The sequence below is a fragment of the Physeter macrocephalus genome, chromosome 6 (assembly GCF_002837175.3).
Source record: "Physeter macrocephalus isolate SW-GA chromosome 6, ASM283717v5, whole genome shotgun sequence".
In the NCBI taxonomy this organism is placed as follows: Eukaryota; Metazoa; Chordata; class Mammalia; order Artiodactyla; family Physeteridae; genus Physeter; species Physeter macrocephalus.
Genome location: NC_041219.1, coordinates 92828678 through 92842089, shown reverse-complemented (window position 1 = coordinate 92842089; position 13412 = coordinate 92828678). Strand labels below are relative to the sequence as shown.

The 13412-nt window shown below is 42.6% G+C and overlaps 1 protein-coding gene across 11 annotated transcripts in view; it reads left to right on the top strand.

Annotated features, from left to right (window-relative positions):
• ANO6 (anoctamin 6) overlaps window positions 1-13412 on the top strand; it is a 223688-nt gene that overhangs the window by 168744 nt on the left and 41532 nt on the right. For all 11 annotated transcript variants that reach the window (XM_024122806.3, XM_024122807.3, XM_028491403.2 and 8 more), the window contains 2 exons: window positions 490-595; window positions 4713-4773. In XM_024122806.3, coding sequence (XP_023978574.1) covers window positions 490-595; window positions 4713-4773 — 167 coding nt within the window. The remainder of the gene's footprint in view (window positions 1-489; window positions 596-4712; window positions 4774-13412) is intronic.

Sequence of the window (13412 nt, the reverse complement as noted above, 5' to 3'; positions counted from 1 at the left end):
TCCGCATCCCGCTGCTGCGCTCTCCTCCGAGGCTCCGGAGCTTCCCCCTCCGCCACCCACAGTCTCCGCCCGCGAAGGGGCTTCTAGGGTGTGGGAGCCTTTCCTCCTTCACGGCTCCCTCCCACTGGTGCAGGTCCCGTCCCTGTTCTTTGTCTCTGTTTATTCTTTTTTCTTTTGCCCTACCCAGGTACGTGGGGGGTTTCTTGCCTTTTGTGAGGTCTGCGGTCTTCTGCCAGCGTTCGGTGGGTGTTCTATAGGAGAAGTTCCACGTGTAGCTCCCATTTTACTATTAAGTAGAATGTTTTTTAATAGGTTTTATATAGCAAGATTTTATCAGGTTAATGAAGTTCATTTCCATTCCTAGTTTTGTAAGAATTTAGTTTAGTTTTCTTATCATGAATGGATGTTGGATTTTATCATGCTGATAGAAAGAAAGTCCTGTTCATTAAATTTTTTTAAAATTAAATTTTATTTTTCTCTTTTCTTTAGCAAAGAAGTTTGTGATCCTGATATTGGCGGCAAGATCATAATGTGCCCTCAGTGTGATAAGCTTTGTCCATTCTGGAAACTCAATATTACTTGCGAGTCCTCAAAGGTATTTTTTTTCCCAAACATTTACAAGTAATGAAAGATTTTTTTTCTTCTAAAAATTGTAGTACAGCATAGTGATTATAATTTTTTCCTCTGAGGAATTTAGAAAGGTAATTGTCAACTAAATCTTCATTTTGAAAGATAGATATAAAATGCATGTGTTTATTCCTTGTTTACAAATAATAAATTGAAATTTAAAAGCCTTATCTAAAATCTGAAGGGTCAGTGAGGAACTGTGGAATTGAAACTAATTTAAGTATTTCAGGTAATCAAAGCAGAAATCTCAAACCTGGCTTATCTCATAAATACTATTTAATAGGTTTACTATTATAAGTATTTTCCTTAATTCAAGTGAATGGAAACCTGAAATCTGTACTTGTGTTTTCCCACTTTGAAAGTGTGCTGAAACTCTGCTTGGATTTTTAAAGACCTTGCTAGTCAGATTTAGACTGTATTTATAAAAATGCATAAGAAAGGTTTTGTCTGCAAATGGTAACAGCTATTCACTTTGTCTCAAAACATTCCCACAAAACACATCTGGTTCCCCTTACACATGCAGATGATCTTGAGCTATATGACTTCTTAAAATCCAGGAGGTTTAGGAAAAGCACTGAGACTGGAGAGAGCTTACTGAAAGGCATGCCAGAAACGCCAGACAGGAAGAAAGATGGTCGGCTTGCTTCAGAGAGTTTTCCTGACAACTTTGATGTTTGTAGTAGTCTCCGTTGTCTTGATCTTTCCTCTGTCCCCTAGTTCTGCCATGATAGTTTAGGAATTTTTATATGACCTCAGAATATTCTGATCTACTCCGTGTAAGTCTTATTTTAACTGAATACACTGCTAAGATAGTGATGCCACTTTATAGTTTATACTTTGCAAAGTTCTTGTAACTATATCATTACTTGACACACAAAACAGCACTGTGAGACAGGCAGAACAGGTGTTCCCTCCATTTTACAGATTTAAACACTGAGGATCTGAGAGATTAAATGATTTGCTCAAGATCACCTGCCTAGTAACTGACAAAGCCAGAAAATGATAGCAAATCTGCCTTCCTTGCTATTACCATGTTCTTCAGTGGCTGACTTTAGTACCAGGCACTTCACTCTCAAACTGAACTCTATGTTTGGAAAATGGTTCCACCCCTTAATTAAGGTGATTGCAGGGTATTGTCAACACATGGATTTCTACACTTAATTTATGAATTAAAATACATTTCATTGCCCACCCCCCCCCAACCAACACAAGTTCTAGACTATGACTATCTATCATAGATCACTCAAAGTAAAAGTCTTGGAGCTAGTAAGAGAGAAGCTGCCTTGCAGTGATGTTGACTCATAAAGGTCACTAGTTAGTGTGTATCCCTAGGCACTGGATTTAAGGCAAGTGCCAACGATAATACCAGAGGCAAACTGTACTCCACAAAGTACAAATGGAAATTCCATTTTCCTTAAGAAATTATTTTTCACACACCCAACCCCCATCTCTTTTCTCATATCTGCTGCTCCACCTAGCCATCCTTAGCACATGACTTTCAGATATGTCCCTGTGTACATTTTTTTTCATTGTTTTGGAAAAAAAATGAATCATTCTCTTCCAGTTTCCAAAAAAAATCCCTTGAGTCTTGTCAGAGTGATTCACAAAGGGAGGGAAGCATATAAAAGAATATGAGTAAAAGAATGAAATAAAAAAATAAGGTAAAAAAGAAGAAAAAGAGAAGCACCTTTTCATGCTTTTCTGCTTATTGGTTAATTCAATCATTTCTTCAATTATACATTTTTATATTCATATCTTTCCTTTTGGAAAGAGATGGAGTATTCACTAATTGACATGTATGCCAGAATTGTTAACAAATTAGAAATAAAAATAGAAAATCAGGATCAAGGAAATGAAGAAACAATTATGGAAGTAATCAGGATTAATACTGTTTTTGTGACTGAGCATTAAATAAAGTTCTTAGCTTTTTAGCTGGCAAGATAAAGAGGAAACATGGTTAAGGTATAATATTTAGTTCTTTGAAATACACTATTATAAAATTTTGATTTTGTTCCTTTGTGGGAAGAAAGCATAGCAAATGGTCACTTTTCTAGATTCTAACTTGTTCCTCTGCTTAAAATCATCATGCCTGCATATACAGCTCTCTCTTATTTCCTGCTCCACCTGACTAAAGCAGTATGCTGACTTGGGGCGGCTGTTAACACAGCCGGCTTTCCCTCTCTGTGCCATCCCGCCCAGCAAGCTAAGCTAAGCTTCTTACCAAGAAAGCTCTTTGCTTATCTTCTTCCCTACTTCCTGCTTCCATGTTGCTCCTGGGGCACAGAGAGCAGAGAGGCCAGCCAGCCATCTTCTTTCTCTCAGTTCCTTGATCCTTACACAAGTGGCAAAAATGGTAACTTCCTCCAAGCCACCTAACTCCCTCTCATAAGAGTGCAAGGCACATCTCTCGTCTTGAGCTAGGCAGCTGGGGTGAGCTTGGCATTAGCAGTAAACTTGCCTTTTCTTGCTGCTGCTTTTTTCCCCCCCTCTAACATTGACGGATGTGCTTCCAGTGGCTTTTTCTCAGCATAATAGGATTTTCTCTTTCTGGAGTGAGGGTGGAGGTGTCAGGGCAGATAGGGAGGTATCAAAGAGAGAGAGGTTTGCATTGATTCCTAGAAGAGGAGTAACATTGGACAGAATCTTCAAGAATAACATTATAACACACAGAAATGTTTCTCAGGACTTTTCCTGCAATAATTTTCAATAAGGGATAAGGTATGACATTAAAAGACAGCTTGGGAAAGATGGTTCCATAAGAGTCAAAGCTAAAAGACTTGAAATCATGTTCCATAGAATCCCAGGAGTAGAGGAATAAATAGGTGGGGAGCATTTTTCCCCAGATTGATCACTCATTTATTAATTTTTTTCTTCCTTGAGCTGGATTTTTGAGAGGAGTAATTGAATGACAGACAGTTCGGGACTATGCTTTCTGCTCAGGGTATATATGGATGATTGAGGGCATCTGTATGCTTTGGAAAAAGGATATATAAGAAGATGGGTGGGTGGATATTATTTTACAAAAATAACATAACTCATATTTTTATGTAGATGAAAGTTTACTCATTTTATATCAGTATAAAGGGCAACACAGAAAGAACCTTTAAAAAAGTTGAGGTTTTCTGAGAAGCAGATTTGAATTTTCTTTTGCACTGGAAAGTTTGCTATTTATTTATTTATTTATTTATTTATTTATTTATTTATTTTTAGCCTATAGCTTCCTTTTCTACCATGTCTTCTTTACTTTTCATAAGATCTATCATAAAGTTGATACTATGTTTGCCACTTTTTCCACTAACTTAATAGACCTTTTTAGGAGATATAAAAATGCTCACTAATGAAAAATCGGTAACTAATTGGAAGATCTTCCAGGAATTCATAGAGGGAGATAGACTATTTTTATACTAGCAAAAAGGGGAAACTTAGCAGAACTAGTAAATAGAGTATGTCATGTATTCCTTCATGATCATTGTACCCTTTGTAACGTCAGCAAAAGCATCTGTGCCTCCTTATCCTAAAGGAAGCTTCCATCAGCGATGGTAGAAAAGTCACCATTGGATTTGAGGAAACAGAGCTGTCTCCTGGGGAAGAGCCATCTCAAAGTAAACCCCAGCTTTGTGCTTCTCTTAACAAGAAATGCAGGAATTCAGGAACTTGCCCTCTGACCAGGGTTGGATAATCAGATGCAAATCATAAATCTAAAAGTTGTTTGGAGTTCATTGTATTCTTAGAGCCATTCTGTTTCCTCAAATTCACTATCCTAGTCCATAAAAAGAGGCTGTTATTCAAAAGTATGTTAGAAGCTTTCAACAGCGTGGGATCTTAGCAGCTGAGCCTGTTTCTTTATCAAGATATGGAAAGATTCCATTGGAAAATGTACTCTGGTAAATACCGCAGAGGCTGCTTGCTTTCAAGAGAATGAGAAATCTCATCTGTAAGTATGTAGTAGATACAGTGATTGTCACACTAGGTAACAGCTTTAAAAGAAATTCCCAAACTGTAGCATATACAAAGCAGTTCATATTTGCTGAATCCTAGTAAGTGAAGGACATGATTCATGTATATGTTATTATTGTATTTTCCAGAAATTGTGCCTCTTTGACAGTTTTGGAACCCTAGTCTTTGCAGTATTTATGGGGGTATGGGGTAAGTTATGTCCATTTTTTTTCAGTTTCCTTTTGCCTCTTAACTAAAAAAAAAACAAACAAAAACCTTGAGATCATACAAGTACCGAACTAAATAACATTATATGGTTTTATATAGGCGATTAAGGTAACCCACTTTTAGTCCCTTGGACTGCCCAAACTTCATCTCCCCCCAAACTCCATTTATAATTCTTAAGGCCGTTGTATCAATTACTGCATAAAAAACTACCTCAAAATGTAGTGGCTTAAAACACAGGTTTATTGTTTCTCATGACTCTCTGCGTCAGCTGGGAGGTTCTCCAGGCATAGTTCGCCAGGAGGGGTTGGTCTATGGGGCTCAGCTGGGCTACCTCCTCTGGGTCTACCTGGTGTCTCATCCTCCAGTGGGCTGGCGCAGGATTCTTCACATGGAATTTTAGGGTTCCAAAGAGAAGCAAGACAGGAGAAGCGCACTCCAGGCGTTTTTGGTTTTTTTTTTTTTTTTTTTTTTTTTTTTTTGTGGTATGCGGGCCTCCCTCTGCCGTGGCCTCTCCCGTTGCGGAGCACAGGCTCCGGACGCGCAGGCCCAGCGGCCATGGCCCACGGGCCCAGCCGCTCCGCGGCACGCGGGATCCTCCCAGACCGGGGCGCGAACCCGGTTCCCCTGCATCGGCAGGCGGACGCGCAACCACTGCGCCACCAGGGAAGCCCTCCAGGCGTTTTTTAAGCCTGTGTTTGTATCAAGTTTGCAAATGTTCCATCAACCAAAGCAAGTCATGGTCAACCCAACAACAATGTGAGGAGGTGGGAGGACTGCTCAAGGGCTGGATACACAGGGCCATGATTCACTGGGAGCCATTATTGTAATAACCCTCATAGCTGTGATCCAACCTGACTTTCAAGGGTTTGGGGTTCGGGAAAAGCAGAAACACAAGGATTACAGGTAAGCTTTCTTCTTTATACACTTCTGTATGAGTGAGTAGTTAATAAGTATGAGCTGCTACTCTTATAATAGTGACATTCTGTTTAATAAATAGAACAAATATGATCCTAAAGAATATAATTTGTATATAGAAGCTTTAATGCTCTATATTATTTATTTTGAATAGCCTCATTAATGTAATGAGGCAATTATCATTTTATTTAAATACAGACTTTTACATGTTTAATTGATGTAACTGTTCTACCATAGAAGAAAAAAATGTCCACTTTCAAAGATAAATGCATTTCCAATTTCATTGTGTAAGTCAAGGGGAAAATAGTGTTCAGGGTGTAGATAGTTGGGGGAAGAAACAGAACCAAGTCTTTTATTTTGGAGAAGACAACACATCAACACATGCAACTCACGTACGGATACAGCTGTTTACAGGTGTCCTCGGTGGTATTTCTCTTTTGCAGTGGTTGTGCCTATGAAGGGTCCCCAAATGAATCACAGAACAGACAGGCCAATTATTTTGGACACTTTTAAGAGATATTAGTTGCCACTCCTGCATAAATTCTAAGAAGGCCAAACTTACCTAATAAGTCACACTGTCATTCAGACATTTAGCATGTTTTGGCTGGAGACCAAACACTAGCTAATATTTGACACATGGGAGACTAAAGATCGAGTTCATATATTAAGATTCTCTGTACTCCTCCACTGTAAAATAATCTTTTTTTTTTTTTAATCCCCGGTAAGAGGGTGGGTGCCGAACACTTGGGTGGGGTCACTTTTAACTATTGCCTAAACCTCAGTCTCAGCACTGGTTCATAATCTATAAAATTCTAACACATCTATTGAACTCCATATACTAATGGAGGCTGATAGCCCTAATTAAAAGAGACTTTTAAAATAAAGCAAAAAATACTAACTTTGACACTGGAAAGAAAAACTTCAGTGTCCCTAGCCCACCCTGCTTTCTGTGATCATTAACTACACCACGTTTATAGAACTGACAGGCATATTGAGCTGCTGCTTTTATTTCATCAGACTGTAGAATGCAGAAAACATTTCGGCCCTGCTCATAGCACCATATATGTATCTTTAAGGGTATGTATGTATGATGAAGTCTTTATTTTAAATGCCTGATATGGCTTTTCTTGTTACCTCTGCCTTTTGAGAACTACTGCTGTGAACCTCATTACAGAAAGCCTGCAATTGCAGAACTGAAGTTTTTCATATCACCATCATCATATTCCTGTAGCATCTCCTTTGTGCCCAGATGTATGTGGCAGAGTATTTTTCTGCTCCCTAGAAATTATAAAAGTTGAGGGTAGAAAACCTTTTATAATAAATATAGCACAAATCATGGACTTACTTGAAAAATATCCCCCCTTGTAGGCCAAACCATTCCATCTACTCATACTGACTCCTAAAGTCCTAAACACCAACTAACCACGATTGAAGTAAAGGTTCTGAATGTATCCTCCCTCCCCATTCCTTGTTGTTTCTTACCTGCTTCTGTCTAATGCTCCCTGCCAGCCTCTTGGCTGCATGACTGCAATTTTTAATTTTCACCTTTGAGTTCTAGGCTGGGCCTAGAGATTTACAGAAAAACCCAGACCCCTGGCTCATAAGGAGGGGTGGGGGGATTTCAGGAAGCCTTCACCCTAACTAGCTGCACTTGGAGATCAGAAAATGACTCTTGCGACTGTTAGTTTGAGGTCTCTGCTTCTCCAGCTGCATCCATACCAGCAAAATAACACAGTGTTTATAACCACCCTTGCTTCCATTCAGCTGCATTTCTGATTTAAGTGACACACAGATGCATCTGATGGGCATTTTTAAAACCACATCTGGAACCCTAACTGCAAGAGAGTTTAAGAAATGTATTTTCTTTTTCTTTTTTAAGGATTATAATTTTTAAAATTTATTTTATTCAAGTATAGTTGATTTACAATGTTATGCTACTTTCTGCTGTATAGCAAAGTGATTTAATTATACATATATGTGCATTTTTTTAATATTCTTTTCCATTATGGTTCATCACAGGATATTGAATATAGTTCCCTGTGCTATACAGTACAACCTTGTTGTTTTTCCTGAAATGTATTTTCAATCTCATAGTCTTTCAGTTAGGAAGTTAGAATACAGGCTGAGCAAGCTCATCTACCTTGTCTGCCTTTGTGAGTGAAGAGGTCTGACTAGTTTCAAGGCCCAATAAAATGTCTCAGCCCTTCATCAGCAAACTCTTAAGGCAATCAGAATGCTCAACCAGAGTGTGCCTTGTCCTTAGACATTGCTGGATACAACCACCAACGCTGTGTATTGGGAATCTTCTTCATCTGATGCATATTTTCTTTAGCTGTTTAATGTCCTGATTAAGAGAACAAGCTGGTTTTGATTCCCAAGGTCCTAGGCAGCCTTCTCTCTTATTATATATTCGTATAAGAGTCCTGTCTCTCACCAGTCAGCTGGAGCTGCCTGGTGTGTGGTTTGCCAGAGAGTATAAGCGCGGAGGTCCCCACTGGAGTCCGACCAGCTGTTTTATTGCAGGAAGAGAGAGAGAGAGCAAAAGGTACAGAACAGGAAATTCCTGTCCGGCATCATGCACAGTCACCCCAGGTCCCGGAGCTCTCACTCTGGGACACACAGCGCTGTGAGTCAGCAGCTATGTAGCCCAGGAGTACTCCAGAACATTGGGTGGTTATACTAGGCTGTCAGGGTCTTTCACAGACCCTGCAAAGTTCTTGGCTCTGTGAAATGAGGAACTAAGCAGCTCCCACCCATTCCTACAGCTCCCAGGGTTTGTACCCTTCAAGGTTTCGAGGATTTGCTACCCAATCATGATTTTTCACCAGCCCATTTCTTCCTTGCATGGCAGTTATATCACTTCCCACTCAGAACTCCTCAATTTCAGGATTTGGTAAAAGCAGTCATTTTACCCTTTATGTTCAAGTTCAGGGAGGAAGGGGAAGGGTACCCGCTGTTCCTCCCTTATAGCACTGATTAGAATTGTTTCAATTGCTTTTTGTGAGAAGAGTAGTTTGATTTTCATAAATCATCTCCTGTTGATACTGTTGCTAGATAGATACTGAACAAATAAATGGTTGTTACACTCCCATTTTAAAGATGTGGAAAATGACACTCAGGCAGATTAGGCAAATTACCTGAGGTCCCCAGAGACAAAAAGTGACAAGCACAGAATAAGAGTTCTGCAAATAATTGGGTTGTCATCGGTGTTTAGATCAATGACAAAATGAAATGTATAGTAATGAAGTTGTAGCAGACTTTCAGAAGGATGCAGAAATATTTATTTGATACAGTTGCACTGCCTTGTGTAGGGTTCTGAAAAATGGGTTAGAAAATGATGGTTCCACATCCTTGGTCCTACCTCACCTACACAGGTACAGACTCTTCTTTCTGTAACAGGAATAAGAAAGCCCCAGCCTTCCAGCCTCATGAGATCAGTCCTGTTTGTTTCATCTGTGCCTACCTGTAGGTGCCAAAACACAGATGGACTTTCGTGTCTTGCATCACAAATTCTTTTAAAAATAGATACGTTTGAAGATACCAATTCGTGAAAGTAAGCTGCTTTTTTAAAATAAAGTGAAAAGTAATTTTCTTTACTTAGCAGAGGAGGAAATTGAGGATTTTCTTCATTGAAAATCAATGAAAATGTCAAAAACATCTGTATGTCTAATATTTCAATTAAAATGACAAAATTTAGAGGGATTACAAAAACACAAGGAAGGTATCCAAAGTGGCGTTAGAAAGCTTTTTCCAGGCTGGGCTCATAAAGAGGCTATTAATGGAAAGACACCCTCTTCTCACCCACAGTCCCTTTCTTTAGGTTGGCAAGGGCCAGTGGTTTCCTCTGATGTGCAGTCCTAGTGCTTTGAGTGAGTTGTGGGGTAGGACCGTATGCATGATGATTCCTCAGTCTGTCTCTCCTGAATAACTCCCAGCAGTCAAGGGGCTAGAGCTGGCGCAACCTTACCCATCAACAGTCACGTTCTCATCTCAGCTCATCCAGGCCCACGTGACTGGCGGAGCAGAGCGTGGTGAACAGTGGATGTTCAGGCATAGCAGGGAGCATTGGGAATCAGCTGGGCCCTCCGAGTGGATGAGTCCATCCTTCAGGTGTCCCGGGTGACGGAGGTCCTCCAGTTTCTGGGATGACTTCCCACAGTACATTCACTTAGCTAATACTTATCCAGTGCCTGCTGTGCGCTAGTGTTTCCCCTGTGAACAAAACCAAATCCCTGCCCTCAAGAAGGTGACATTCTAGTGGGCATGATAAACAATAAACGTGGAAGCAAATATAGGTCAGGGTGCATGAGTACTATCCATTTTGAAGCACACAAGTTGAGGTCAGCATAGGGAATAAAGTGTGCCCTTTTGGACAGGGTGTACACTAGCATTGGACTGATTTCAGAGTTGCAGAGGGGGACACAGAGTGGAAAGAACTTCATGGGTGGAAGGGGTAAGGCAGTGTTGGCAGTAGAATTCTCAAGTAAATTAAAAAGTAGGGCTCTTCTGTTTGACGGGGATGCATGGTATTTATCAAGGAGATGTGAGCCTAGGGGACTTTCGTAAGTGGGTGGGTGCCGCTTCATATGCAGCCCAAGGAGAGTGGGCTCATTCCCCCGAGCAGGGGTCTCTTTTCAGAGGATCTGCCTGTGCAGCCAGCGTGGGTGGGTCAGGTGGGGAACAGGAGCAGCCAGATGCAGCTTGGTCCATAGTTACCTGGTGCCCTCAAGCCTTTACTTCCATGGAGGCTTCATTTCCCCCTGGACAGAGGCAAGGGCATGAATGACTGGGCAGGTTCTCAGTGGTGCAGGCATCACTCTCCAAACTGAACACTCACCCCCAGGGGCCCCTTTGTGTTGGCTGTGGTCTTGGCTAGATGAGGCTGTAGGGTAGCTGAGCTGTGGCACCACGCTTCCATTCCCACAAAGAGGTCTATTTTTGAAGGTGCTGGTCAGGAGTCACAAATGCTCTCGTACCCATAAATGAGGAACAGGCTCTTTCATTCTGGGAAGGGCACGCAGAAGGAGAAAGAGGCCTGTCCTGAAAGCAGGAGCAGCCAAATCAGTCCTGCTGTCAGACATCTGACAGATGAGTCAGTTCGGTTTCTCTTACAAGTTGTTTACTTAGAGGGCTTCCCTGGTGGCGCGGTGGTTGAGAGTCCGCCTGCCGTTGCAGGGGACGCGGGTTCGTGCCCCGGTCCGGGAAGATCCCACATGCCGCGGGGCGGCTGGGCCCGTGAGCCATGGCCGCTGAGCCTGCGCTCCGCAACGGGAGAGGCCACAACAGTGAGAGGCCCGCGTACCGCAAAAAAAAAAAAACAAAAAAGTTGTTAGAGGATTTGGAACATTTGGGTGACCTGAGAGTGTCAGGAAATAATACCCAAGGGCTTTGTAGCTTTCACTCTCCAGTGTTAATTCATCCCCCTGTAGCTGTCATGCAAGGAGATGGAGCTTGGTGGACTATAGGCCATCACCTCCGCTCAACTACAACTTGGGGGGCTCTTGGGGGGTGGACATCATTCCTATGTAAAGAGGCCAGGAAGCCTCACATAACTCCCACACTGGGTTTCAAAGTTACACAGGGGGACTAGCTGCCTTCCAGTTCCCCAGCCAAGTAGGAGACAAGAAGTGGCCTCCCCCACTAACTGTGTGCTCTTTGCATCCATTGACAGCAGCATCTATGGCAGAAAGCTGAGCTGCCACCTATACTTGCTTGCGAACATCAGGTCGTCACAGCAATGGCATCGTGAGGGTTAGTGTACCCACAGAGGCAGTGGTGGGGTGGAGGACAGTTACTAGCAGTGTGTCCTGGAGGAGCAGTGCTGGAATCAGACACTGGGCAGGCACGCAGTGATGACATCTCAGCAGAGTGGGTGCCACGGGACAGAGCCAAAGGAAGGCAAGTTATGGAGCAGGCGGCTTGGGCAGTACCGCATCGTAAGAAGGGCTCGGGCTCTGGAGCCAAGGATGCCTTGGTTTGATACCTTGATCCTTATCTCGGGCAAGTATTTGAAGCTTTCTGTGCCTCTGTTTCTTGGTGTCCAAAGTGGGGATAGTAATAATAGTTACCTCAGAGGGTCATGAGGGCCTTTACAGATGTTGTGTCATTAAGCTCACAACAGCCTATGAGGTAGGTTCTATTTCCCCCATTTGCCATGGGGTGGGTGGGCAGGCAACAGGGGCTCAGGAAGTTGAAGCACTTTAACCAGTAGTCATACATCTAATGATAGTCAGAACCAGAATTTGAACTTGATTCCAAAGTCCAGATTATCTCTGGGAAGTGGGTGCTTTGAGCATTTCCATCGTCCTTGCCGTCAGGGAGCATTGCGTTCATGTTCCTCACGGCCCATCCCGAGGTTTCCCCCATGTCTCCGGCTGCCTGCAGCGGGGTCTGCAGGATTTCAGGGCAGCTGGTCTTTGCTCTGCACTCAGAGGCTCCCTGTTCTCTACAGGTTGATTAACAACCCTGACTGCTCAGTAGAGCGTTCCAAAAACAAAAAACAATGCACAGGCCCAGTCCAGACCAATAAAATCAGAATCCCGGGGGTGGTGCCTGGGCTCAGTATTTTTCAAAAGCTCTCAGTGCTTCACGTGCAGGCAGGGTGAGAACTACCCCTCCGTGGCTCCTTTGGTGAGCTCATCCACTCATGCCCCCGTTACCACTGGAAACAGGAAAAATTCTCGGCTCAGCCTAGATCTTTTTCTGGAGTTCTAGACTTTTACCTGCCTACCGGGTATCTCCCCTGTGGCCCAGAGGCAGCTGATCAGAACCGAATCAGTAATCTTCTCTCTCTCTCAGACATGCTCCTCTTCCTGCCCTTGTTATTTCAGGGAATGGCACTAGAATTTAGGACATCGCCAAAGCCAGAAAGCTGGCGGGCATCCTTGACCTGTTTCTCCCCCTTCCATCACACCTGCATGCAATCTGTCAACCTGCTAAAACGCCGTCTTCTCTCACCTCCCGGCTGAAGCAGGCCTCATCGTGGACCTGCCAGTAGGTCTCCCTGCCTCTAGTCTCTTTCTTGACTTCCTTCAATGTCTCCTCCACCTTTCAGGCACACAGAGTCCTTCGTGATGTGCCCCTGCCATCTCTCCACCTGGCTGTCCCACCCGCCTCACCACACCCTGTGCTCCCTTCCAGTCTGTTTGCAGCTCTTGGAAAGTACCTGGGTCTCTTTGGTCTCTTGCCTTTGCACGCACGGCTCCCTAGGGGGAAATGGCCTTAACATTCCATCTTCACCTGATCAGCTCTAAGGCATCTCAAAACTCACCCCAGTGGTCCCCTCCTCTGAGACAGCCTTGTTACATTCTGGCTCTGCGTGCCCAGAGCACCTCATGCTTACTTTGATCGCAGCTGTCTTAAAAGTCCACTGTAACTATCACTTCACTGTAATTCCTATACACCTAGGAGCTCCTTGAAGCAGGGACCATATCATTTTTTTCTCTTTATTCTCAGCACATAGTAGAGACTCAAACATATTTGTGGATGGAACAGTGTTTATTCCGGAATTTCTATATAGGAAGGGCTTAGGGGGTAACAGTAGGATTGGAAGAAGGGCCTAGGGGATTCACCCTGAAACCACATTTTCAATGAACATTTAATGTTGTTTTTGTCTAGTATTTGAAGGTACAAATCTTGAAAAATAATGATTTCTAAAAATTATTTTATTATTATTATTATTTTTTGTGTGTGTGTGTGTGTGTGTG